The following is a 23,877-nucleotide window of genomic DNA, read 5'->3' as shown; positions in this document are numbered from 1 at the left end:
CCTAGAGGAGTGGTGTCAAGAAACAGAGCCCCTTCCCCTGCAGGAAAGAATGCCAGCCTCCACTCCTACTACTCCCCTCCCCAACCTGCTTCCTGCAAGGAAGGAAAGAGCTGCTTATTTCATTGACAGTTGTGTTTTTATTTTTGTTTGGGTGGGGGATACCCCAGGCATGTGATGGGAAGGGGGAGGGGGAGGGCAAATGTTAAGCAGACAAAGGAGCAGCGAATGACCCTCCCGAGAACTACTGAGCCAGTCAGAAGCCAGGAGTGGGTGCGGGATGGCAGCATCGCCAGTGGGCACTCTGTTCCGCCTCCCCCGCCCAGGCCTGTAGTTGGCTATTTTGGGCTGTGGAGAGAAAGGGTTGAACTAGTCAGAGCCACTGGGCCCCCATCCTCCAGCCTGTGCCTGGGAACAAGAACCTCCCTGGGGAACCAAGTGCAGGGTGGTATCTTGGGAACCCCTCAAACTGCATATTCTTTGCTATGGACAATTGACACTCTCCCATGAATAAAAGCAGTCAGAAAACTGGAAATATTTCAGATCAAAAGGGCAATGGATATAAAAACAGTAGCTTCAAAACAAGACCCCCTAGCTCCCTACCAACTGAGTTCCTACTCCTAGCCTCACCTATCCAGAAATTCTGCATGGCCCCTGTCCCCAGATCACCTTCGCCTGCCTAAGGCCAGCTCCTCCTTCAGTGACGATCACAGCAAACATTATTGTTTGCTATGTTCCAGGTACTGGGCAAAGGGCTTTATTTGTATGTTACAGAACTGCCTCCCGCTAGTCTGCTAGGCTTGCTCCCTGTCTCACATTTGCATTTCCTGAACCGTGACTTCTCAATAAAAGTTAACTGAACTATGTAACAGAACTGTTACCGCAAAGGGGTCCCCTTCCAGACCCCAAGAGAGGGTTCCTGGATCTTGCGCAAGAAAGCATTCAAGGCGAGTCCACAGTGCAAAGTAAAAGCAAGTTCATTAGGAAAGTAAAGGAATAAAAGAGTGGGAGCAGCCCCAAGCGGCTGGTTGTCCATTTTTATGGTTATTTCTTGATGAGGTGCTAACAAAGCGGTGGCTTATTCATGCCTCCCCTTTTAGACCATATAGGGTAACTTCCTGACGTTGACATGGCATTTGTGAACTGTCATGGTGCTGCTGGGAGTGTAGCAGCGAGGACAACCAGAGGTCACACTCTTCACCACTTTGGTTTTGATGGGTTTTGGACGGCTCCTTTACTGCAAACTGTTTTATCAGCAAGGTCTTTATGACCTGTATTTTGTGCTGATCTCCTATCTCATCTTGTGACTTAGAATGCCTTAACTGTAGGGTTCAGCCTGATTTTACCCAGCTCCTATTTAAGATGGAGTTGCTCTGGTTCACACGCCTCTGATAGACCTGCACGTCGCAGACCACAGCCAAACTGCCCTCCCTTGTTCTTGTCTCAGCCTCCTAGCCTTTTCCATCTGACGGACTCCTATACATCCATCAAGGCCCAGCTCACCTGTCCCCTTCTCGATGCAGCCTTCCCCAATGTTCAAGCAGAGTCCACTGCTCCATCCTCCAGGCTCCTCTGACCCTGGCAGATCCCTCAGTCCAAGCCCACCCCTAGGTGATCAGATGGCTCTATTTGTGCATACACCAGTCTTCCCTCATTGGTTGGGGGACATTTGCTTTTCTCAGCCAGGCGTGGTGGCTCTCCACAAAAATACAAAAGTTGGCAGGGCATGGTGGTGCATGCCTGCAGTCCCAGCTACTTGGGAGGGTGAGGTGGGAAGATGGCTCGAGCCCAGGAGGTTGAGGCTGCAAGTGAGCTATGATCACGCTACTGCAGTCCAGCCTGGGTGACAGAATGAGACCTGTCTCAAAAAAATTTAAAAAAAAGCAACTCTGAATCCCCAATGCCTAAGAGGCCCTGGTACACAGTACGTGCTCAGATATGTGCTAAGTAAATGAGAGAGTACCTCCAAGCATGGCAGATTAAGTGCATGTATACACCCCTTTCCCTTTTCCACAGGGAACAAGAATAGCAGAGGACTTTGTCTCCCTCCCCCCGAAACTGCCCAGTAGCCTGGCATTAGATGGGTCCCTGGCTGACCTGATAAAGAAGCTAGCCCTCCTCTTTTCCTTTCAGTTATCCCCCGACCCAGGCTGGACATAGGGGTCTCCAACATCAGGGAGAGAAGGGGATAGAGGTCTGCTAAACTCCTTCCCCTATGGTCACATCTTTGGGATATAGAGTTACCACCCTCAGAGGGAGGAGCTGTGACTCAGACTGCCAAGGGTGGGGGCCTGAGAGTCTCACTTTCCTGAGCCCTGACCTTGGGAGCCAGGACCCTGCCATGCCTCAGCCTCTTCCCTGCCTGCCATCCTAGACACACAGAGCATCAGGCTAGAAGGGATCTCAGAGACTGTGAGGGTCCACAGAACGGAAGGGCCAAGGGGATTGGGAAAGGATGTGTCCCCTGGCACAAATGTCTGCTGGTCTAGGGCCTAGCCCAAGAATTTGCCCAGGCCCTTCGCAGGCCAAGGCAGAGCATCGGACTCCCCAGTGATGGCTCTTCCAGTCCCATGCCATGTGTACCTCGGGTCTTTATGATCTCACACCTGGACCTTTGCCATAACCAGTTTTCCTGCCACCAGTACATCCCACACACAACCAACAGAGTGATCCACACATCAAATCTAATTTTATAACCTTTCATCCCACCAGATGTGGTGGCTCACACTTGTAACCTCAACACTTTGGGAAGACGAGGTGGGCAGATTGCTTGAACCCAGGAGTTTGAGACTAGCCTGTGAAACATGACCAAACCCCATCTCTACACAAAAATACCAAAAAAAAAAAAAAAAATTAGCTGGGTGTGGTGGCATGCACCTCTGGTTCTATCCCCTTGGGAGGCTGAGGTGGAAGGATCACCTGAGCCTGGGGAGGTTTGAGGCTTCAGTGAACTGTGATGCCACCACTGCACTCCAGCCTGGGCGACAGTGGGACCTTTTCCCGAAAAAAATACAAATAAAAACTTGGCCAGGCACGGTGCCTCATGCCTATATCTCAACACTTCGGGAAGCCAAGGTGGGAGGATCACTTCAGATTAGCAGTTCAAGACTAGCCTGGCCAAAATGGTGAAACCCTGTCTCTACTTAGAAAAAAATAACAATAATACAAATATTGGCCAGGCGTGGCGGTGCATGCCTGTAATCCCAGCTACTCAGGAGGTAGGAGAATCTCTTGAACCCAGGAGGCAAAGGTTGCAGTGAACCGAGATCATGCCACTGCACTCCAGCCTGGGTGACAGAATGAGACTCCGTCTCAAAAAAACAAATAGATCAAGCTCAGTGGCTCACGCCTGTAATCTCAGCACTTTGGGAGGCCAAGGCAGGCAGATCACCTGAGGTCAGGAGTTCGAGACCAACCTGGCCAACATGGCGAAACCCCGCCTCTACTAAAAACACAAAAATTAACTAGGTGTGGAGGCAGGCACCTGTAATCCCAGCTACTCAGAAGGCTGAGGCAGGAGAATCACTTGAACTCGAGAGGTGGAGGTTGCAGTGAGCAGAGATCGTGCCATTGCACTCCAGCCCAGCAACAGAGCAAGACTCCGTCTCAATAAATATATAGCCCGAGTGCCATGGGCTCACACCTGTAATCCCAACACTTTGGGAGGCCGAGGCAGGCAGATCACCTGAGGTTAGAAGTTCAAGACCAGCGTAGTCAACATGGTGAAACCCCGTCTCTACTGAAAATACAAAAATTAGCCCGGTGTGATGGTGGGTTCCTGTAATTCCTGCAACTCAGGAGGCTGAGTCAGGAGAATCGCTTGAACTGGGGAGGCACAAGTTGTAGTCAGCCGAGATCTCGCCACTGCACTCCAGCCTGGGTACAGAATGAGATTCCATCTCAATAAATAAATTAATAAAATAATAAAAACTAAATAAAACCTTTCAATCCAGAAGCCACAGAATCAAGTCCCAATGCATCCGTGGCATGCAAGCCACAAGGATCTGCTCCCTTTTTACTTCTTTACCCCTGGCCTCTGTCACCACCCCCTCCATCCACACAGTGATCTGGAAGCCAAGTCATTTCATGCTGCCTTGCTCTTGCACACTCTGTTTCTCCACCTGATTAGGCCAGCCTTGAAACCCAGCTCAGATGTCACTCCTTGGTGAAGCCTTCCTTGATGATACCCTAGAGAAGTTGGTGTACCAGTTAAGGATGCTCTCAGCTGAAAGCAACAGAAAACCCAAATAAATATTCTTATCCCAGGTTACCATTAGAATCACCTGAGGAGCTTCTGAAAATTCCCATCACCTGGCTAAGCACGGTGGCTCACAAATGTGATCCCAGCACTTTGGGAGGCCAAGGCAGGTAAATCACCTGAGGTCAGGAGTTTGAGACCAGCCTGGCCAACGTGAAGAAAATTCTCTAGGTGGGGTGCAGTGGCTCACACCTGTAATTCTAGCATTTGGGAGGCTGAGGTGGGCAGATCACCTGAGGTCTGGAGTTCAAGACCAGCCTGACCAGCATAGAAAAATCCCATCTCTACTTAGAAAAAAAAAATACAAAATTAGCCAGGTGTGCTGGCACATGCCTATAATCCCAGCTACTCGGGAGGCTGAGAGGAGAATCGCTTGAGCCTGGGAGGCAGAGTCTGTGGTGAGCCAAGATCACACCGTTGCACTCCAGCCTGGGCAACAAGAGCAAAATTCTGTCTCTCTCTCACACACACACACAAAAACAAAACAAAACAAAACAAAACAAAAAACACTACTAAAAATACAAAAATTAGCTGGACATGGTGGTGTGTGCCTGTAATCCCAGCTACTTGGGAGGCTGAGGCAGGAGAATTTTTTGAACCCAGGAGGCAGAGGCTGCAGTGAGCCGAGATCGTGCCACTGCACTCCAGCCTGGGCGACAGAGTGAGACTCTGTCTCAAAAAGAAAAATATATTCCCATCACCAGACACATGCCAGATTAACTCAATTAAAATCTCCGTGGCTGTACCCAGGTATCAGGAGTTTTCAAAACTGCCTATATTCTAACGTGCAGCCAAGTTGAATAGCTCTGAAATTAGGGGGTTATCTTTCTCACATGCTGAGTCTAGAGGAGGCGGTTGCGGGTGTTGGGCGCGGAGTTCAATGGCCTCCAGCCAACATCTCAGTAATACTTAACCTTCCCTTTATGCTTTGTTGTCCTTTCATGTTGAGCCTTTCATGTTCAAAGTAGGGGCCAGGCACAGTGGCTCAGGCTGTAATCCCCAGCACTTTGGGGAGCCAAGGCAGGAGTCTTAAGAGTTCAAGACCAACCTGGGCAACAAAGTGAGACCCTCATCTCTTAAAAAAAAAGTAGCCGGTTGCAGTGGCACATGTCTGTGGTCCCAGCTACATAGGAGGCTAAGGCAGGAGGATTGCTTGAACTTGATGGGGATCAAGGCTGCAGTGAGCTGTGTTTGTACCATTGCACTCCAGTCTGGGCAACACAGTGAGACCCTCTCTCAAAAAAAAAAAAAACAACTGGATGTGGTGGCTCACACCTATAATCCTAGCACTTTGGGAAGCTGAGGCAGGTGAATCACCTGAGGTCAGGAGTTCAAGACCAGCCTGGCCAATATGGTGAAACCCATCTCTACTGAAAACACAAAAATTAGTGGGATGTGGTGGTGTGGGTCTGTAATCCCAGCTACTCAGGAGGCTGAGGCAGGAGGATCGCTTGAATCCTGGAGGTGGAGGTTATAGTGAACTGAGATCAAAGACTGATCTTACCAGCAAATCAAAGACTGTCCCAGACTGTCAAAGACTGTTTGCAGACTTCTGCTTACATGTCATTGACCAGAATTGGGCCACCCTCAGCTACAAAGGAGATTGGAAAAGTGGGCAACAGGATTTCTGATGGGCTGAGAAGCTCAATCAGGTTGAGTCGTCCAGGACTGAGTGCATTGCCACTCCTAAAGCCATGTGTGTTATCTGGTATTGGAGAGAAAGGATGGATACCAACTGCACAGCCAGCAGGTTCTCCCATGATATTAATACTTGTTCTCTCTCTGTACACATCACTTTGGGAAGCTCCTTGTACACACATCAATTCATGTAGGCATCACATCAAAGCATTGTGGAGACATGTCTGTGTCTCCCTCCAGACCAACCACTCTCAACTCAGGCTGCACATTAGACATATCTGGGGAGCTTTTGAAAGAAACCAGTGCCTAAACCCCATGCACAGAGATTTGAATGTAATTGGTTCAGATGAAGCCCCAGGATAACTATTTTGTAAAAGCTCCCCAAGTGATTTGAATGTGCAGGCTGTTTTGAGAACCCTGCTACAGACCCAGCACCTTAAGAACCTTGTCTAGGCTGGGCACGGTGGCTCACACTTATTATCCCAGCACTTTGGGAGGCCAAGATGGGCAAATTACAAGGTCAGGAGTTCAAGACCAGCCTGGCCAATACAGTGAAACCCTGTCTGTAATAAAAACACAAAAACTAGCCAGGCGCAGTGGCAGGCACCTGTAATCCCAGCTACTCAGGAGGCTGAGGCAGGAGAATCTCCTGAACCCAAGAGGCGGAGGTTGCAGTGAGCCAAGATTGCGCCACTGCACTCCAGCCTGGGTGACAGAGCTAGACTCTGTCTCCAAAAAAAAAAAAAAAGCCCTGTCTATGTCCCCTTCAACTAGCAACTAGCATACAAGGCTCACAGGAAATCCTCACTGAATGAATAAATGAATACACAAATAAATAAATGGCAGAGAATTTCTGTTCCAATTCGGCAGTCCCTAGCCTGTAGTGTGCACTGTTCTAAGTGTAGTCCTCCCTCCCCTCAGGCATGCGGCTGATGCATTCCCACAAGACCTCATGCCCTGTGCTCAGAAGAGCCCTGGACTTGGTTCTGCACTCTGCTGTTGTCGTCATCTTGAAATTCTTTTTTATTTTTATTTTTTTAGAGACAGAGTTGCACTCTGTCGCCCAGGCTGGAGTGCCGTAGTGCAGTCACAGCTCACTGCAGCCTCTACTTCCTAGGCTCAAGCCATCCTGCCACCTCAGCCTCCTGAGTAGCTGGGACTACAAGTATGCACCACCACGCTCTGCTAATTTTTTTTTCTTTTTGTAGAAAGTGTATTTCGACAGGCCGGGCATGGTGGCTCATGCCTGTAATCCCCACACTTTGGGAGGCTAAGGCGGTGGATCACCTGAGGTCGGGAGTTCAAGACCAGTCTGATCAACATGAAGAAACCCCATCTCTATAAACCAAAAAAAAAAAATTATTTTTAAAAAGTGTATTTGGACATATAATTTTGTTATTGTTGGGTTTTTTTTGTTTTATTTTGTTTTGTTTTTTGATTTTGAGACAGAGTCTCGCTCTGTCGCCAGGTGCCAGGCTGGAGTGCAGTGGCACAATCTTGGCTCACTGCAACCTCCGCCTCCTGGGTTTAAGCAATTCTCCTGCCTCAGCCTCCCAAGTAGCTGGGATTACAGGCGCATGCCACCATGCCTGGCTAATGTTTATATTTAAGTAGAGACGAGGTTTCACCATGTTGGCCAGGATGGTCTCGATCTCTTGACCTCGTGATCCGCCCACCTCGGCCTCCCAAAGTGCTGGGATTACAGGCGTGAGCCACCACGTCCGGCCTGTTTGTTTGGTTTTTAGTAGAGACGGACTATGTTGCACAGTCCAGTCTCAAACTCACGAGGCTCCTTGGTTCTTAGCCTCCCAAAGTGCTGAGATTATAGGCATGAGACATACACCCAGTCTTGAAATTCTTTTTTTTTTTTTTTTTGAAACAGAGTCTTGATGCGTCACCTAGGCTGGAGTGAAGTGGTGCGACCTCGGCTCAGTGAAACTTCTGCCTACTGGGTTCAAGTGATTCTCGTGCCTTAGCCTCCCAAAATAGCTGGGATTACAGGCAAGTGCCACCATGGCCCAGTTAGTTTTTTGTATTTTTAGTAGAGATGGTGTTTCGCCATTTGGTCAGGCTGGTCTGGAACTCCTGGTCTCAAGTGATCTACGCGCCTTGGCATCCTTAAAGTGCTAGGATTACAGGCATGAGCCACTATATCCAGCAAGGCCTTGACATTCTTAGCCATTTCAGCAGGGCGTAGTGCTCACCACATGAGCCACTACAGAATTTCAAGGCTGGGTGCATGGCTCATGCCTATAATCTCAGGACTTTGGGAGGCCAAGGATCAAGGAGCCTCATAAGTTTGAGACTGGCCTGTGCAACAGAGTGAGACCTTGTTGAGACTCTGTTGAGATCAGGAGTTAGAGACCAGCCTGGCCAACATGGTGAAACCCTGTCTCTACTAAAAATACAAAAATTAGCCAGGCACAGTGGCGGGCGCCTGTAATCCCAGCTTTTCGGGAGGCTGAGGCTGGAGAATTGCTTGAACCTGGGAGACAGGGGTTGCAGTGAGCTGAGGTTGCGCCACTGCACTCCAGCCTGGGCCACAGAGTGAGATTCCATCCCCCCTCAAAAAAAGAGCTGGGCACGGTGGCTCACGCCTGTAATCCCACCACTTTGGGAGGCCAAGGCAGGCGGATCACCTGAGGTCAGGAGTGAGTTTGAGACCAGCCTGGCCAACATAGTGAAACCCTGTCTCTACTAAAAATACAAAAATAAGCCAGGCGTGGTGGCAGGCACCTGTAATCCCAGCTACTCCGGAGCCTGAGGCAGGAGAATCGCTTGAACCCAGAGACGGTGGAGGTTGCAGTGAGCTGAGATCACACCATTGCACTCCAGACTGGGTGACAGAGGGAGACTCCATCTCAAAAAGAAAAAAAAAAAAGAAATTTGGCCAGGTGTGGTGGCTCACGCCTGTAATCCAAGCACTTTGGAGGCTAAGGTGGGCAGATCACCTGAGGTCGGGAGTTCAAGACCAGCCTGACCAATATGGTGAAATCCCGTCTTTAAAAAATATATATACATATATTTTTTTTTAAAAAAAGAAATTCTTAACAGGTTTTTGAAACAAGGGGCCCCTACCCCCCATTTTTATTTTGCACTGAGCTCTGCAATTCCGTGTCCAGTCCTGGTTACCACAGTCTTACAAAAGCCAGTAAGGCTGTGCTTCTCAGCAAGGTCTCCACTACATATGACCTCATCTTCCTTCGTGTAAGTGTATCCTGTCTGGTCTCTGTGACACCCCACTCTTCCACCTCTCTGACCTGGCAGGAGGGCTTCCAGGTGCCATACAATACCGTGGGCACCATCAGGCTCAACATGCAAGGATGTAGGGTACGGGTAAGTGTGGCACAGAGACCAGAGGTGCTAGCAGGCAATGGAAAGTGGTTGGACAAGGAGTCAGAAAACAGGGCTCTGGTCTTTGACCACTGACTCACTGTGTAACTCTGGTCACATCCTGGGCCTCAGTTTACCCATCTGAAAACTAAAGAGGGGTCAACTGGCTGGCCCCTTCCTTTGAGCTCTATCAATCACTGAGGCTCTGAATCCCAGCACTGAACTGGAGATAGTGTGGGTAGGATGGTGCCACAGGAGGCACCACGTGGTTGGACTTGAGTGTCAAGGGAGTTGCAGGGGAGAAGCCACCACGGGCTAAGGAATGAGAGGGGTCATCCACATGGATCACATCTATGACCCCTTGTCACCCCTGCCCCTGCACAGCATACCAGAGGAGGTGGTGGGGAAAAGCCTGGCATGGTACTGAAATCATGGAGGAAGACCCGATGTGTTCCGGAAGACAGCAATTCTAGCAACTCGCCACTGCACAGCACTTCACAAAGTACCTTCACATCTGCTCAACCCTGGCGGCTCTTCCCAACCAGCAGCGTCAGGTCACACATGAATCTCATCCTCTGCCTTGAAATCCTTCCTTCCCACTACCCAGTGAACATTAGGAGAGGTTGGTATCACGGAGTGGCATGGCCTGCAAATGATGCTTGGGGTCGGGACGCCCTGGGAACAAGTCATCCAAGCCCCCTTTGGTGCCCAGTCCTGAAGGAGGGTTCAAAGTGCCAGCCTGAGAGTCCAGGGCTCCAGCAGAGGGAACCTGAATTGGTTCTCATCCAAGTCATAAAATCAGCAGGAAAACTCAGAGGCGACCACATCAGGCTTCAGGTGCCTTAAAGAATTCCTTCCGACTCCTAGAGAGGCCATCAATCCACCAAGCAGAGGACAAACTAAAGTTGAACCACAGCACCCCTGGCAGGCAAGATGGCTGGGCACTGTGAGGAGCCAGGAGATGTGGCCCCAGACAGACATGTTTTCCAAGGAAAGGCTAAGGGAAGTTTGCTCACCGTGGAAGAAAGTGCCACAGAGCGTGAAGGAAGGGCAGAAGCGGCCAGGTATGGTGGCTCACGCCTGCAATCCCAGCACTTGGGAAGGCCGAGGCAGGCAGATTACCTGAGGTCAAGAGTTCAAGACCAGCCTAACCAACACGGAGAAACCCCGTCCCTACAAAAATACAAAAACAAAACAACAACAACAAAAAACAAAACAAGAAGGGCAGCGGATGGTGGCGGGGGAGAATGGAGTTGGGGGTGTACAGGTTGCTGGAGACAGTGGATGTGAGACGGGGCCCACCCAGTTCAGTTCTGCACCCCAGGCCTGCCAAGCAGAGATCCTTCTGTGCAGCCAAGTTCTGGGCAAGGAAGAGGGGTTCTTGGAAGCAGAGTTTCAGCCTCGAAGGCTGAGGGAAGATGGCAGTATCAAAGCTGGGGAGCGGAGGCTGGGGCAGGGAATGGAACTAGGGCCTGGTATCCCCATGGCAGAGTTCATCAGGGTCCAGGATCTGCCCTATCTTGGCATTGCCTGGCCACACCATGGCTCAGGTATCCGACACCTGGGCCCGGAGTCACATGCCAGGAAACCCAACACTCTTAAGTCCCAGCCCCCAACTTCCAGCAGCTACGAGCAAACAGGAGGAGGAATCGGGTCTCCTGAGCCCAGCAGCAGGGAGCCGGGAGAGGGCAGCTGCACTGGAGAAGGCTCTACCACCAAGAGGGGTGAGAGGAAGGGAGGAGGAGGGGGAGGAGGAGGGAGGCTGTGCAGGGCAGAGAGGCCAGAACTGGGCAGGCAGACAGGTGGGTGCTCCCAGAAAAGGGGTTGATGGGCATAGAAGGTGGGCCAGAAGTCCATTTTACCTAGTCACCCAGCCTAGCTGGATGCCCTGGCACCCTATCACTCATCTGTCCCACTTGTCTCCATCACATGAGTGCCAACCAGACCCTCTGGTGCCTACCTAGCCCACTCGGCAGCCACCCAGGTAGGTAGGGGAAAAAGACTTTATTCCAATAAGAGAGATCAATACATAGACAGAGGCAGAAACTTAGAAACCCCCAGACCCAGAATGACCAACAGGGCCTCATAGATTAACCTTCTAGAATCAATAGACCCTAAAAGAGTTTGAAGCACAAGAGTCCCTTTACCCAAAAGGCCCTATTGAGGAGCCTCAAATCAAGATACCCCAAGAAGGAAGTGAACAAGTCACCCAGCCTTGAGGGGAGGCCCCGGCCCAAAGGGACTCCCCAGAGGGACCCCAGGAGGAGAGAGCTGGCAGTGGGCATGAGATTCTCTTTACTCACTCTTCCTTTATGTGACCTTTTCTTCCCCAGATCCTACTCCACTCCAGGACTATGCCAATTTGTGGCCATGCTCCCACCAGCAGGTCACCTCCTGTCCCTCCTGCTGGTGATAGGCATAGGGGGTACTGTGCCCAGTCCCCGGGTGCCTCCCCGGGGCTGCTATGTAGCAAAGGAAGCAGGTGAACGGACGTTCCGCTGCAGCCAGGCAGGCCTGAGCACTGTGCCCTCCGGCATCCCCAACGACACCCGCAAGCTCTACCTGGATGCCAACCAGCTGGCATCGGTGCCCGCTGGTGCCTTCCAGCACCTGGCTGTCCTGGAGGAGCTGGATCTGTCCCATAATGCCCTCGCCCACCTCTCAGGGGCGGCTTTCCAGGGTCTGGAGGGCACACTGCGCCACCTTGACCTCTCTGCCAACCAGCTGGCCTCGGTGCCTGTGGAGGCCTTTATGGGACTACAGATCCAAGTGAACCTATCCGCCAACCCATGGCACTGCGACTGCGCCCTCCAGGAAGTGCTCAGGCAGGTGAGGCTGGCACCGGGCACTGGGACAGGCATCGTGTGTGGCCCCGGAGCCCGACCTGACTTTGTGGGACAGGAGTTCCTGCTGCTGGCCGGGGAGAAAGAGCTGTGTGGGGCAGGGCGGGGCGGGGCCCGGAGGAGCACCGATGTGGCCCTGCTGGTCACCATGGGGGGCTGGCTGACACTCGTTGTGGCTTACCTGGTACATTATGTGTGGCAGAACCGAGATGAGACCCGGCGCTCCCTCAAGCGGGCCCCAGTGCTGCCCGTGCGTTCTGAGGACTCCTTCACCCTCAGCACAGCGGTCTGAAGACCCGGGGAGCTCCTCCAGCCACACCCCACACTCCTACCCCTATGCCGTCTCCTTTCCTCTGACCCCCTCTGCCTCCTCTGCCCCCAGTGCGTCCCACCCCTTTCTCCTTTATTCCCCCTAAATACCTACGTGCTCGCTCGCTCGCTCTCTGTCATCTTACCCAACACCATCTTTGGTGCCTGGAATTTTTTGGTGTCTACTCTGTGCCTGGTTTGTGCTAAACTCAGAAAACCCAGAACAGAGAATGACCGAAGGTGGGGTGGGAGCAGGGAAGGAGGAAGCCTGCACCTGGCCCAGGGCGATCTCAAAGCCTTCACTGTAGGATGTTTAAACTGATTCTCCTTTGTTTTGTTTTGTTTTTGAGACGGAGTCTGGCTCTGTCACCACGCTGCTGGAGTGCAGTGGTGCAATCTTGGCTCACTGCAACCTCTGCCTCCCGGTTAAGTGATTCTTCTGCCTCAGCCTCCCGAGTAGCTGGGACTACAAGCGCGCACCACCATGCCTGGCTAATTCTTTTGTATTTTTAGTAGAGACAGGGGTTTCACCATGTTGGCCAGGATGGTCTCGATCTCTTGACCTCGTGATCCACCCACCTCAGCGTCCCATAGTACTGGGATTACAGGCGTGAGCCACCGCGCCTGGCCTTTTTTTTTTTTTTTTTTGAGACAGTCTTGCTGTGTCGCCAGGCTGGAGTGCAGTGGCAGGATCTCAGCTCATTGCAACCTCCGCCTCCTGGGTTCAAGCGATTCTCCTGCCTCTACCTCAGCCTCCCTAGTAGCTGGGACCACGCCACCACACCCGACTAATTTTTGTATTTTTTAGTAGAGACAGGTTTCACCCCATTAGCCAGGCTGGTCTCGATTTCTTGACCTCGTGATCTGCCTGCCTCGGCCTTCTAAAGTGCTGAACTGATTCTTAAAGAATGGGGAGGCCGAGCACAGTGGCTCATGCCTGTAATCCCAGCACTTTGGGAGGCCAAAGTGGGTGGATCACCTAAGGTCAGGAGTTTGACACCAGCCTGACCAACATCGTGAAACCCCATTTCTACTAAAAATACAAAAAATTAGCAGGGCATGGTAGCGTGCACCTGTAATCCCAGCTACTCATGAGGCTGAGACGGGAGAATCGTTTGAACCCGGGAGGTGGAGGTTGCAGTGAGCCAAGATTGTGCCACTGCACTCCAGCCTAGGCCACAGAGCAAGACCCGGTCTCAAAAAAAAAAAAAAGAATAGGGAGAGCTTTGGACAGAAAAGAGAGAGGAGAGAGAGACGCTAGATGAAAGGTGTGGAGAAAGAAAGGAAGATGTACAACGACTCAGAATGTCTGGGCAGCAGCAAGACTCACCCTAGGGCTGGAAGAGAAGGTGCAAAGAGGGGAAAGGGGAGGGTGGGTGGGAACAAGCTGGAGGTGAAGACAAAAGCCAGGCTGTGGCCAGATTTAAAAGGACACTGTGGACTCCCCCTCTCTTCTCCCTCTGCCTCCCCTGAGAGCCTCCCCTCGATTCTTGCTTCTCTTGCCCCCAGGCTCCTCCTCTTCCTGTGCCCTCTACAGGGGATCCCCCACTCCGGGCACAGGGTCCCTATCCAGAGAATCACTATCTCTCTCCATCCCCTCTTTTATACACTGATGAGTTTCCTGAGCTCCTTCTCATGGGAGGAAGGTGGTCCCTATTACTGAGCTGGGGATGGTGACTGGAGAGCTGGGGGAAGTGAGGAGATCCCAGGACATCCCTGGACAACTCAATAAAGTCACTTTTATCAATGCTTCGATCTCCTATTGCTAATTTTTCCTGAGCATGTGTGGCCTGGTAGTGAGGAGGGCGGGTGCTGAGCTTGTCCCCAGCCCCTCCGCCATCCCTTTGGTTGGGGGGTGCTCCCGCTGGGCTGGAGGCCAGCTTCCTCTCTCCCCTTCTGCCTCCCAGCCCCTGCCACCAGAGTCCATCTGCTAGACTGGCCAGGGCTGTGCCGACATACTCAGAGAGGCTCCTGCCAGGAACGACTGCCCACAACCCCTGGGCTCCTCCCTCAGCATCCTGACCTCAGGCTAGTGCTTGTCCACTGGGCAGGCAGGAGCGGGTGGCGTAACTGGCCTCACTCCCATCCTCACCTCTGCCATGGACCAGGGATCATAGGACCCTGGGTTCTGAGAAATCACTGAAGCCTGGTGAGGCAGCTGGACGGCCTCAGTGACGTTGCCTGCTTTGGCCCTTCTGCCTGGGACAGAGGGAGGGAAAAGGCATGCTATTCTGGGAGACATACCACATCAGTCCCAAACTCTCCCACCTGAAAGTGCTGGAGCCTGACTCAGAAACCGAGACAACCCAGCCTACTGCCGGGCCAGGCCTGAGGCAAGAATCCCCGCGGCCTGGGCCCAGGTCCCAGCTTGTCACCACAAGCAGCATCAGGGAGCCAGTGGGCTGTGATAGGAGGACAGAGAGAGGCCTAAAACTGCCTTTGCAAAATTATGACTGAGACAGTGAAAGAGATTTAACTTAACTAACTCTATCTTGCTTTTAACCTCCAAGCTGTCCTCGTTCATTCCTGGGCACAGGCTGAACTACCTTTGGGAAAATCTTTGTTTATAGTTTATAGTTTAAACAAAGATGGTGACAGCCCTTTCCCAAAGCAGACCTCCTTCTTGCCCGGGGACTAGACTGCCTTTGTAGATTAGCCACAAGATTAGAAATTATGGCTTAGAAGTTGTGCAGCTGGAGGCTACAAGCTTCTTATCCTCTCTAAACTGCTCCTAAGATGAGGGCTTGAGATATTTTGCAGACCCTGCACTTGATGGATCAGATGGCCCCACCCATATCAATAAACTGGCTCATCTGATCTTATGGCCTCCACCCAGGAACTGACTGAACACGAGAAGACAGCTTCGACTCCCTGTGATTTCATCTCTGACCAATCAGCACTCCTGGTTCACTGGTTTCCCCCAAACCACCAAGTTATTTAAAAACTCTGCTCCCAGCCTGGCACAGTAGCTCACACCTGTAATCCCAGCACTCTGGGAGGCTGAGGCAAGCAGATCATGAGGTCAGGAGTTCAAGACTAGCCTGGTCAACATGGTGAAACCCCATCTCTACTAAAAATACAAAAATTAGCCAGGTATGGTGGTGGGCGCCTATAATCCCAGCTACTTGGGAGGCTGAGGCAGGAGAATCCCTTGAACCAGGGAGTTGGAGGTTGCAGTGAGTCAAGATCGTGCCACTGCACTCCAGCCTGGTGACAGAGCGAGACTCCATCTCAAACGATAAACAAAAAACAAGCCAGGTGCGGTGGCTCAAGCCTGTAATCCCAGCACTTTGGGAGGCTGAGGTGGGCAGATCACGAGGTAAAGAGATTGAGACCATCCTGGCCAACACGGTGAAGCCTGTCTCTGCTAAAAACACACAAAAATTAGCTGGGCATGGTGGCACGCGCCTGTAGTCCCAGCTACTTAGGAGGCTGAGGCAAGAGAATTGCTTGAACCCAGGAGGTGGAGTTGCAGTGAGCCAAGATCATGCCACTGCACTCCAGCCTGGCAAAAGAGTGAGACTCTGTCTCAAAAAAAAGAAAGAAAAAAACAAAAAAACTCTGCTCTCCGAATGCTCAGAGAGACTAATTTGAGTAATAATAAAACTCTGGTCTTCCATGCAGTGGGCTATGTGTGAATTACTGTTTCTCTATTGCAATTCTCCTGTCTTGACAAATCAGCTCTGTCTAGGCAGCATGCAAGGTAAACCCCTTGGGCAATTACAGGCCCACACAGCCCTTCCACCACTAGCTTCTTCCCGCCCTGCGGAGCTGAGGCCTGGAGCGGCAGAGAAAGCCAAGGGTACCCCGAGGGTACCCTTTTGGGAGGCCAAGATGGGCCTTGAGCTCAGGAGTTCGAGACCAGCCTGGCCAACATGGTGAAACCCCGTTTCTACTAAAAATGCAAAAATTAACCAGGTGGGGCCAGGTGCGGTGCCTCCACGCCTGTATTCCTAGCACTTTGGGAGGCTGAGGGGGGTAGATCACCTGAAGTCAGGAGTTCAAAACCAGCCTGACCAACATGGAAAAACCCTGTCTCTACTAAAAATACAAAATTAGCCTGGTATGGTGGTGGGTGCCTGTAATGCCAGCTACTTGGGAGGCTGAGGCAGAAGAATCACTTGAAACCAGGAGTTGGAGGTTGCAGTGAGCCAAGATCACACCATTGCATTCCAGCCTGGAACAACAAGAGTGAAACTTCATCTGGGGAAAAAAAAAAGAAAGAAAGAAAACTTGACCAAGCACGGTGGCTCTTGCCTGTAATCCCAGCACTTTGGGAGGACGAGGCAGGTAGATCCCCTGAGAGGTCAGGAGTTCAAGACCAGCCTGGCCAACCCAGTGAAACTGTCTCTGCTAAAAATACAAAAATTTGCTGGGTGTGGTGTCGGGTGCCTATAATCCCAACTACTTGGGAGGCTGAGACAGGAGAATCACTTGAACCCAAGAGGCGGAGGTTGCAATGAGTCGAGATCATGCCATTGCACTGCAGCTTAGGCGACAGAGCAAGACTCCATCTCAAAAAAAAATACATATATATACATTTCTACACTCACGACAATTGTCATCTTCCTCTTTTAGAACACCAGACAAAACTTCAGTCCCCACACTAATATCATTGTTTAAGGTCAGCCCTCAATTCTCATTCACTTTTAGAGCCAAGGCAATTTATCAGGGAATGCTTCCTGCAGAGGGTATGTGGGAACAAGCACACGGGCATGTCTTTCCTGTAGATCTAAGAAAAGACTCAAGATCACCAAGCCTGCAGTCACAGGGTCCTGGTGAATACCTCTGTCACTGTCGAGGGCAAATGTCAAAACTCCCTGGACATCCAGAACCTCAGCCATCATGGTGAATGATCTGGAAAACCTGAGGAGGAGGTGAGCTGCAGGGTGGGGTGAGGAGGCAAGTTGAGGATACCAGGCCAGATGCTGAGGGCTGGCACAGAGGAGCAGGACCCACCCAGAACTGCATGGACTGCTCAAGCTGGCAGGGATCTTTATTATACAAAAGGGCCCAAGAGGGGCAGCAAGTTATCCAAGGTCACATGGGGGGAAGGAAGAAGCAGGACTAGAATCCACAGGGCCCTGACCCTCTGGGACACACATATACTCCCTTTCCAATGGAATGAAATAAGGGAGAGATACGGAAAGACAACCGTGGGCCCAGGGTGCAGCTGAAATGGGCACAGGGTCTACCCACTGGCAGCCTCTGAGTCGAGCCCCACCCCTTCCACAAAGCCGAAGTAGCCAGCGCAGTCCTTCCTCCAGAAGCTTGCGGAGGATGGGGAGAATCTATATGTGGTGACCAAGACCATGGAGATGCCCAAGGAAGCCATGCTGGAGAAGCGGGGCAAGGCCAGAGGAGCAGCTCCATCCCCACCTCACTGCTGTGGGGCTCAAGGTTGACAGTCTCGGAGATGCCTTCTCTGCCCCACCCCTTCCATGCACACTTGCCCCCGCCTTCCCCCACGCAGCCCCTACTCTCCTCTGCATGCTGTGCCATTCCCCTTCACACTTTTATCTTTGTTAAGGACTTTTTTATCTATCATCTCACAGGAATCCTGGGAGGAAGGCAAAACTGCTTTTGCAATCACCACTTCATAGAGTTTAGGAAACTGGACTTCAGAAAAGTCCAGGGACTGACCCAAGGTCAATCTGTGAGCAAAGCTCAGGTTTCAAAGTTCCCAGCTGGCACTTTCCCCAGGCGGCTCCACTGCAGCCGGGGTTCTTCCACCCTCTGCCAGGGTTCCCTTCTTTCATTTTCTCTATCTCCTCCCCTCCCCTCCTGCCCTGTGGACGACTGTCTTTTCCAGGGCTCTCTGTTTCCACACAGGAGCATCATCATGGCTTTTTGTCCCAAAAAGCAGCGAATCACTGGGGGGGAAGACCTGGAGTCACAGCATAGAGTGCGAGGGAGGGGAGGGGAGGCAGCCTCCCAGGGACGGTTCCTATTCAGGGCCAGGCCCTCAGAACTGAGCTGAAATTTGGAAGTTTGGAGTCTTCCAAACCAGCTGGTGACTCCACTCTCTCCTGGGCCCCTTCCAATCCTTATTTCACATCCCCTGCTGTGTGACTCCCTTATGCCTGCACCCTGCACCCACCTGTCCCCTCCTGGAGGCCACACTATATGTGCTGGGTGTGGGGCGGCGGGGATGGGGGGAGGTTGAGAATAGACAGAGAGGCCAGTGCCCAGTACCCCATTTCTCTCCCCCGCCTTCTTTTTTTTTTTTTTTTTGAGACAGAATCTCACTATATTGCCCAGGCTGGAATGCAATGACACGATCTTGGCTCACTGCAGCCTCTACCTCCCAGGTTCAAGTGATTCTCCTGCCTCAGCCTCCTGAGTAGCTGGGACTACAGGCATGCACCACCACCCATGGCTAATTTTTGTATTTTTAGTAGAGACGGGGTTTCACCATGTTGGCCAGGCTGATCTTGAACTCCTGACCTCGTGATCCACCCACCTCGGCCTCCCAAAGTACTGGGATTACAGGCGTGAGCCAGCGCACCCAGCCTGAGACAAGTCTCTTGTCACCCAGACTGGAGTGCAATGGTATGATCTCAGCTCACTGTAATCTCCACCTCCCGGGTTTAAGCAATTCTCCTGCCTCAGGCTCCCAAGTAGCTGGCTACAGGCACACACCACCATGCCGGCTAATTTTGTGTTTTTAGTAGAGATGGGGTTTCTCCATGTTGACCAGGCTGGTCTCGAACTCCTGTCCTCATGTGATCCGCCTGCCTCAGCCTCCCATTGTTGAGATTACAGGCATGAGCCACCAAGCCCAGCCAAGTGCCCCATTTCTGACCTTCACAGACATCCCCCATCCAAGAACAAGAAGCTGAAAATACCCTCAGAAGGTGGGAGAAGCAGAGGGCTCTTCTCCCCATCTCCGCCCCAAAGGTGGACAAAGCCTTAGAAGGTAAGAGGGACACAGAGACCCCCTTCCTAAGCAAAGGAAAGAAACCTGTCAAGTCAGCAACTGAAGCCCAGAGCCCCTTCTCAAGGGAAAAACTTTGGGGTGTTGGTGGGTGGGATGCAGAGAGGTCTTCTGGACATTGGCGGAACGTAGTGCTGACTGCGATGGTAGCCACAGGTTTCTTGGGCCTTTTCGGTACATCATCTCCCCCAACCCCCACCACACTGTTCTGGGTAGGTTGAGGCTAGGCCCACCCAGTGCTGCACCAAAGCGCAGGACGCCTCTTCCGTTTGGGCTTTCCGTCCTCGTGCTTTCGCTCTCCATCTATGGCAGTCATCCATGGTGACAGGGTGTGTCCCTTTCCCCAAGACAGGATCCTCAATACCCGTAGGTAAACGTTGTAAGGCGTTGAGCCCCCATGCGCCCTCACCACAAGACCCTGCTCCGACCATCTTTTCCTGGTGAAGTTTTCACGGGGGAACAGGGCGCCACGCCCCAGAAAGGAACCTCTGCCTGAGAATGAGGGACTTGCTCAGTAAAGTGAGGTCGAAGAGGGTGGAGAGGGGTAGGATCCCAGTCACCACTGTCCTGAACCCACAGCTCAGTCCGGACCCAAGATGGCCCCACAGCAGCACACGGGGTTTCAGGCACTGCAGGTGGAGGTGAAGGAATTGCTGCGGTGCAGATGTGCCAGACCCGGGCAGCAGAGCTTCTGCGGAGAGAATGACCGGAGGGGCGGGGTGGAGGCGTGGCTGGGGTGCTGGGGGCGTGGCTGGGGAGGCGGGGCCGGAGTGCGGTGGGCTTAAGTAGTGAGGGCGGGGCTAGGGCAGAGGCGGGGTTGGGGTGATGAGGGTGCAGCTGGGGCTTTGAGGACCGGGCTTGGGCGGACCTAGGGCTGGGCGGTGAGGGCGGAGCTGGTGCGGAGGTGGGGCTGAGGCGGTGAAGGCGGGGCTGGAGCGAAGTGGGCGGAACTGCGGGCTGCCGGGCAGAGGTGGTGATGGCGTTCAGGGGGCGGGGCTGGGTGGTGACGACAGGACTACTAGGGACGAGAGGCGGGACTTAAGGTCGCAGGGGGCGGGGCAGATTGCCCAGGGGTGGGGCGGGATCTGGGACAGGGTTCAAGTGCTGAGGAACACACTTCGAGCGCGGGAAGACCGAGCCCGGGATGGCGGGTAAGATGGATGGTGGGGGATGATAGGCTGGGCTTAAGATGGCTGAGGGCGGAGCTACAAGCTGGTAAGGCCAGAGGAGGGCTGGATGGGGCGTGATCGGCCTCCTCCCCGGAGATCTCAGCCCACCTGAGGAGGCTTCTTCCTGGGGAAAGAGACCGGGCCCTTGCCCTGATGGAATGGCCATTCTGAGCATGAAGACCTGCGTCCCCTCCTTCAGGAAGCGCGCTGTCTCTAATTGCCTGGGGATCATTACTTCCCATCTCTCTGCCAGGTTGATCTAGTCTTGGATCTACAGGAACCAGTTCTGGGAGGGAGGACTGGGGGTAGGAACGGAGTCTTTGAATGGCTGCAGGACTGCAGGAGACTTCAGCAACCTCAACTCCATGCTGGGGGAACATTCTGTACCTGCTGGGGGTTCTGTGTGGTGAGGGTCAGGAATGAGGGTGAAGGCCATCCCTGATGTGCCAGACCTACTAAGTTAGGCCCAATGGTACCAAGCAAGACCTACCACAAAATTTACGGGTCCCAGTGCAAAATGAAAATGCAGGACTCCTTGTTATAAAAGTTATTAAGAATTTTATTTGGCCAGACGTGGTGGCTCACACCTGGAATCCCAGCACTTTGGGAGGCCAAGGGTAGGCGGATCACCTGAGGTCAAGGGTTCAACGCCAGCCTGGCCAATATGGTGAAACCCCATCTCTACTAAAAGTACAAAATTAGCCAGGCGTGGTGGCACACCCCTGTAATTTCAGCTACTTGGGAGGCTGGGGCAGGAGAATCACTCGAACCCAGGGGGGCAGAGTTTGCAGTGAACTGAAATCACGCCACTACACTCCAGCCTAGGCGACAGAGCAAGACTGTCTTAAAAATAAATAAATAAATAAATTTTACTGCAGATCACTTCTGAAGTTGGTGGCTCCCTAAATGCAAAGCATCCTGTGATGTTTTTTCTCCACTGTGCAGACAGAAACCATCCTGGACTAGAACTTCTTCCAGGGGAAGGTGGGGTCCTTCTGTCTTTACTTTGAGCTACTTTGAGGTGAGGAGTTGAAAGTGGTCAGGCCCTGATGGGACTCTGTGGCCTTGACATACAAGGAGACCAAGGAGACAGACCCTCCTCACACCTGGGAGCCAAATGCCTTGACCCCACTCTGTGTCCTGTAAGCCAGCCTCTCCATATTTCGAGTGCTGGCCAACAACAGCTGGCTCTCCAGATATTTTCTGCATCAGGGATCCCCAGCCCTGCCCGCCCATGGCTAGGGAAAGCAGGGTGGGGCTTGAGGACAAGCCTGGGGGAGCTGGTGAAAATACAGAGAAGCAGCTAGGCACGGTGGCTCTTGCCAGTAATCTCAGCACTTTGGAAGGCCGAGGTGAGTGGATCACCTGAGGTCAGGAGTTCAAGACCAGCGTAGCCAACACAGTGAAACCTCATCTCTACTGAAAATGCAACAATTAGCTTGGTGTGGGTGGCAGGCACCTGTAATCCCCGCTACTAGGGAGGCTGAGGCAGGAGAATCACTTGAACCCAGGAGGCAGAGGTTACAGTGAGCCAAGATTGCGCTTCAGCCTGGACGACAAGAACAAAACTCCATCTCAAACAAAACAAAACAACAACAACAAAAAAAAAAACACGGGAAAATAAGGAAAAACGAGTAAGGAAACAATGCTCTGCCCCAATGTCGTGTCTGTCTGCAGTGCACTCTATAAGTCAGAGAGACAGGAAGGGGCCCACGGGGCAGGTGACTGGGGCTTCCTCTCTTAAGTCAATTCCCTCTCTTCATCCCTATCTCCTAGCAAACCCACACAGTCACAAGCTTGGTCCCCAAATCAGGGGTGATTATTGTCCATCATTACCTTGATTAACCACCAGAGGGAGGTAGAGAGCAAAGTTTACCACCTGCCTGAGCAGCACGCACCCCTTGGCCTCCTGCTTCAGCATTCTAATTGGCCTGAAGAGATTTTACAAGGCAGTCTAACTGAAATATCCATCAGCACAACTTAAATTCTGCCACAGGCCAGGTGCGGTGGCTCACGCCTATAACCCCAGTGCTTTGGAAGACTGAGGCAGGAGGATTGCTTGAGCTCAGGAGTTCAAGACCAGCCTGAGCAACACAGGGAGACCTCTGCACTCCAGCCTGGGTGACAAGAGTGAGACTCCATCTCAAAAACAAAAACAAAAAAAGTTTGCCATGCATGGTGATGCATGCCTGTAGTCCCAGCTTCTGGGAGCATGGAGGGGGTGCTGAGATTAGAGAATCCCATAAGCCCAGGAAGTCAAGGCTGCAGTGGGCAATGATTGCACCACTGCCCTCCAGCCTGAGCAATAGAGTGAGACCCTGTCTCAAAAAAGAAAAAGAAAAAGAAAAAAAGGCAGCCAGGTGCGGTGGCTCACACCTGTAATCCCAACACTTTCTGAGACCAAGGCAGGTGAATCACCTGACATCAAGAGTTCGAGACCAGCCTGGCCAACATGGTGAAACCCCATCCCTACCAAAAATACAAAAATTAGTTGGGAGTGGTGGCATGCACCTGTAATCCCAGCTACTTGGGAGGGTTAGGTAGGAAAATCTCTTGAACCCAGGAGGCAGAGGTTGCAGTGAGCCGAGATTGTGCCACTGCATTCCAGCCTGGGAGATAGAGTGAGACTCCATCTCAAAAAAAGAAAAGAAAGGAAAGGAAAGGAAGAAGGAAGGAAGGAAAGAGAGAGAGAAAGAGAGAAAGAGAGACAGAGAGAGAGACAGGGAGAGAGAGAGAAGCAGGGAACCCTGGATGGGAGGAAGGAGCAGCACAATACAAGGCTACATGTGGATATTTTCATTCCAAAAGCACAAAAGCTTCAACCTGGCTGACCCCACCAGCCCATGTATCTCCTCCCTGCCTGGAACCCACCAAGCCCCCTGCTTGGAACGTCATTAGGCCATCTGCGGGAATGGGGCAATGCAGTGCAGGGAGGGTAGAGAGGACACCAGGAGTGTGAGGACAGGCCAGGAAGAGTGCTCTGAGATCAGAGCTGGCTAAATGGGCTTTGCGGGTCCTTGGGGAGAGCAGAGCCACATGTAGCCTTTCAAAGCCACTGTTCCCCAGATCTTTGCAGAACCCACTAGACTAGGAAACTTGGCCTGCAGCCCATGGGAGGAGGGTCGTCACTGGAAAGAAACTCCCAAAAGTCTAACCGAGGCAATGCCAAGCTGGTGAGAGGGTGGGAGTGGGACCACCTTCCCCGGAGCTGATTAAGGCACAGGAGACTGCACAGCCTCAGGACTATATGCTGAAATGCAGGCGTCACGTCAGTGTAGGGCTGAGAGATACGGGGAGGAAGAGGTGGAAATCCAGGAAGAACCAGGAAAACAGACAGAGATGAAAAGGATATAACACATACAACAAGTTTCTACGTAAATATGTATTGTGATA

The 23,877-nt window shown here is 52.2% G+C and overlaps 1 protein-coding gene across 1 annotated transcript; it reads left to right on the top strand.

Annotated features, from left to right (window-relative positions):
- Positions 1-225: 225 nt before the first annotated feature.
- On the top strand, positions 226-12,361 carry LRRC3C (leucine rich repeat containing 3C). Its single transcript, XM_064369433.1, has 3 exons — positions 226-292; positions 9,031-9,100; positions 11,560-12,361. Exons 1-3 carry the CDS (start codon positions 226-228, stop codon positions 12,359-12,361), a joined length of 939 nt encoding a protein of 312 aa, XP_064225503.1.
- Positions 12,362-23,877: the final 11,516 nt, after the last annotated feature.

This window comes from Aotus nancymaae, unplaced genomic scaffold, assembly GCF_030222135.1.
Source record: "Aotus nancymaae isolate 86718 unplaced genomic scaffold, 86718_ANA_hifiasm-v0.15.2.pri h1tg000089l, whole genome shotgun sequence".
Lineage (NCBI taxonomy): Eukaryota > Metazoa > Chordata > Mammalia > Primates > Aotidae > Aotus > Aotus nancymaae.
This window is presented reverse-complemented; position numbering and strand designations above follow the sequence as displayed.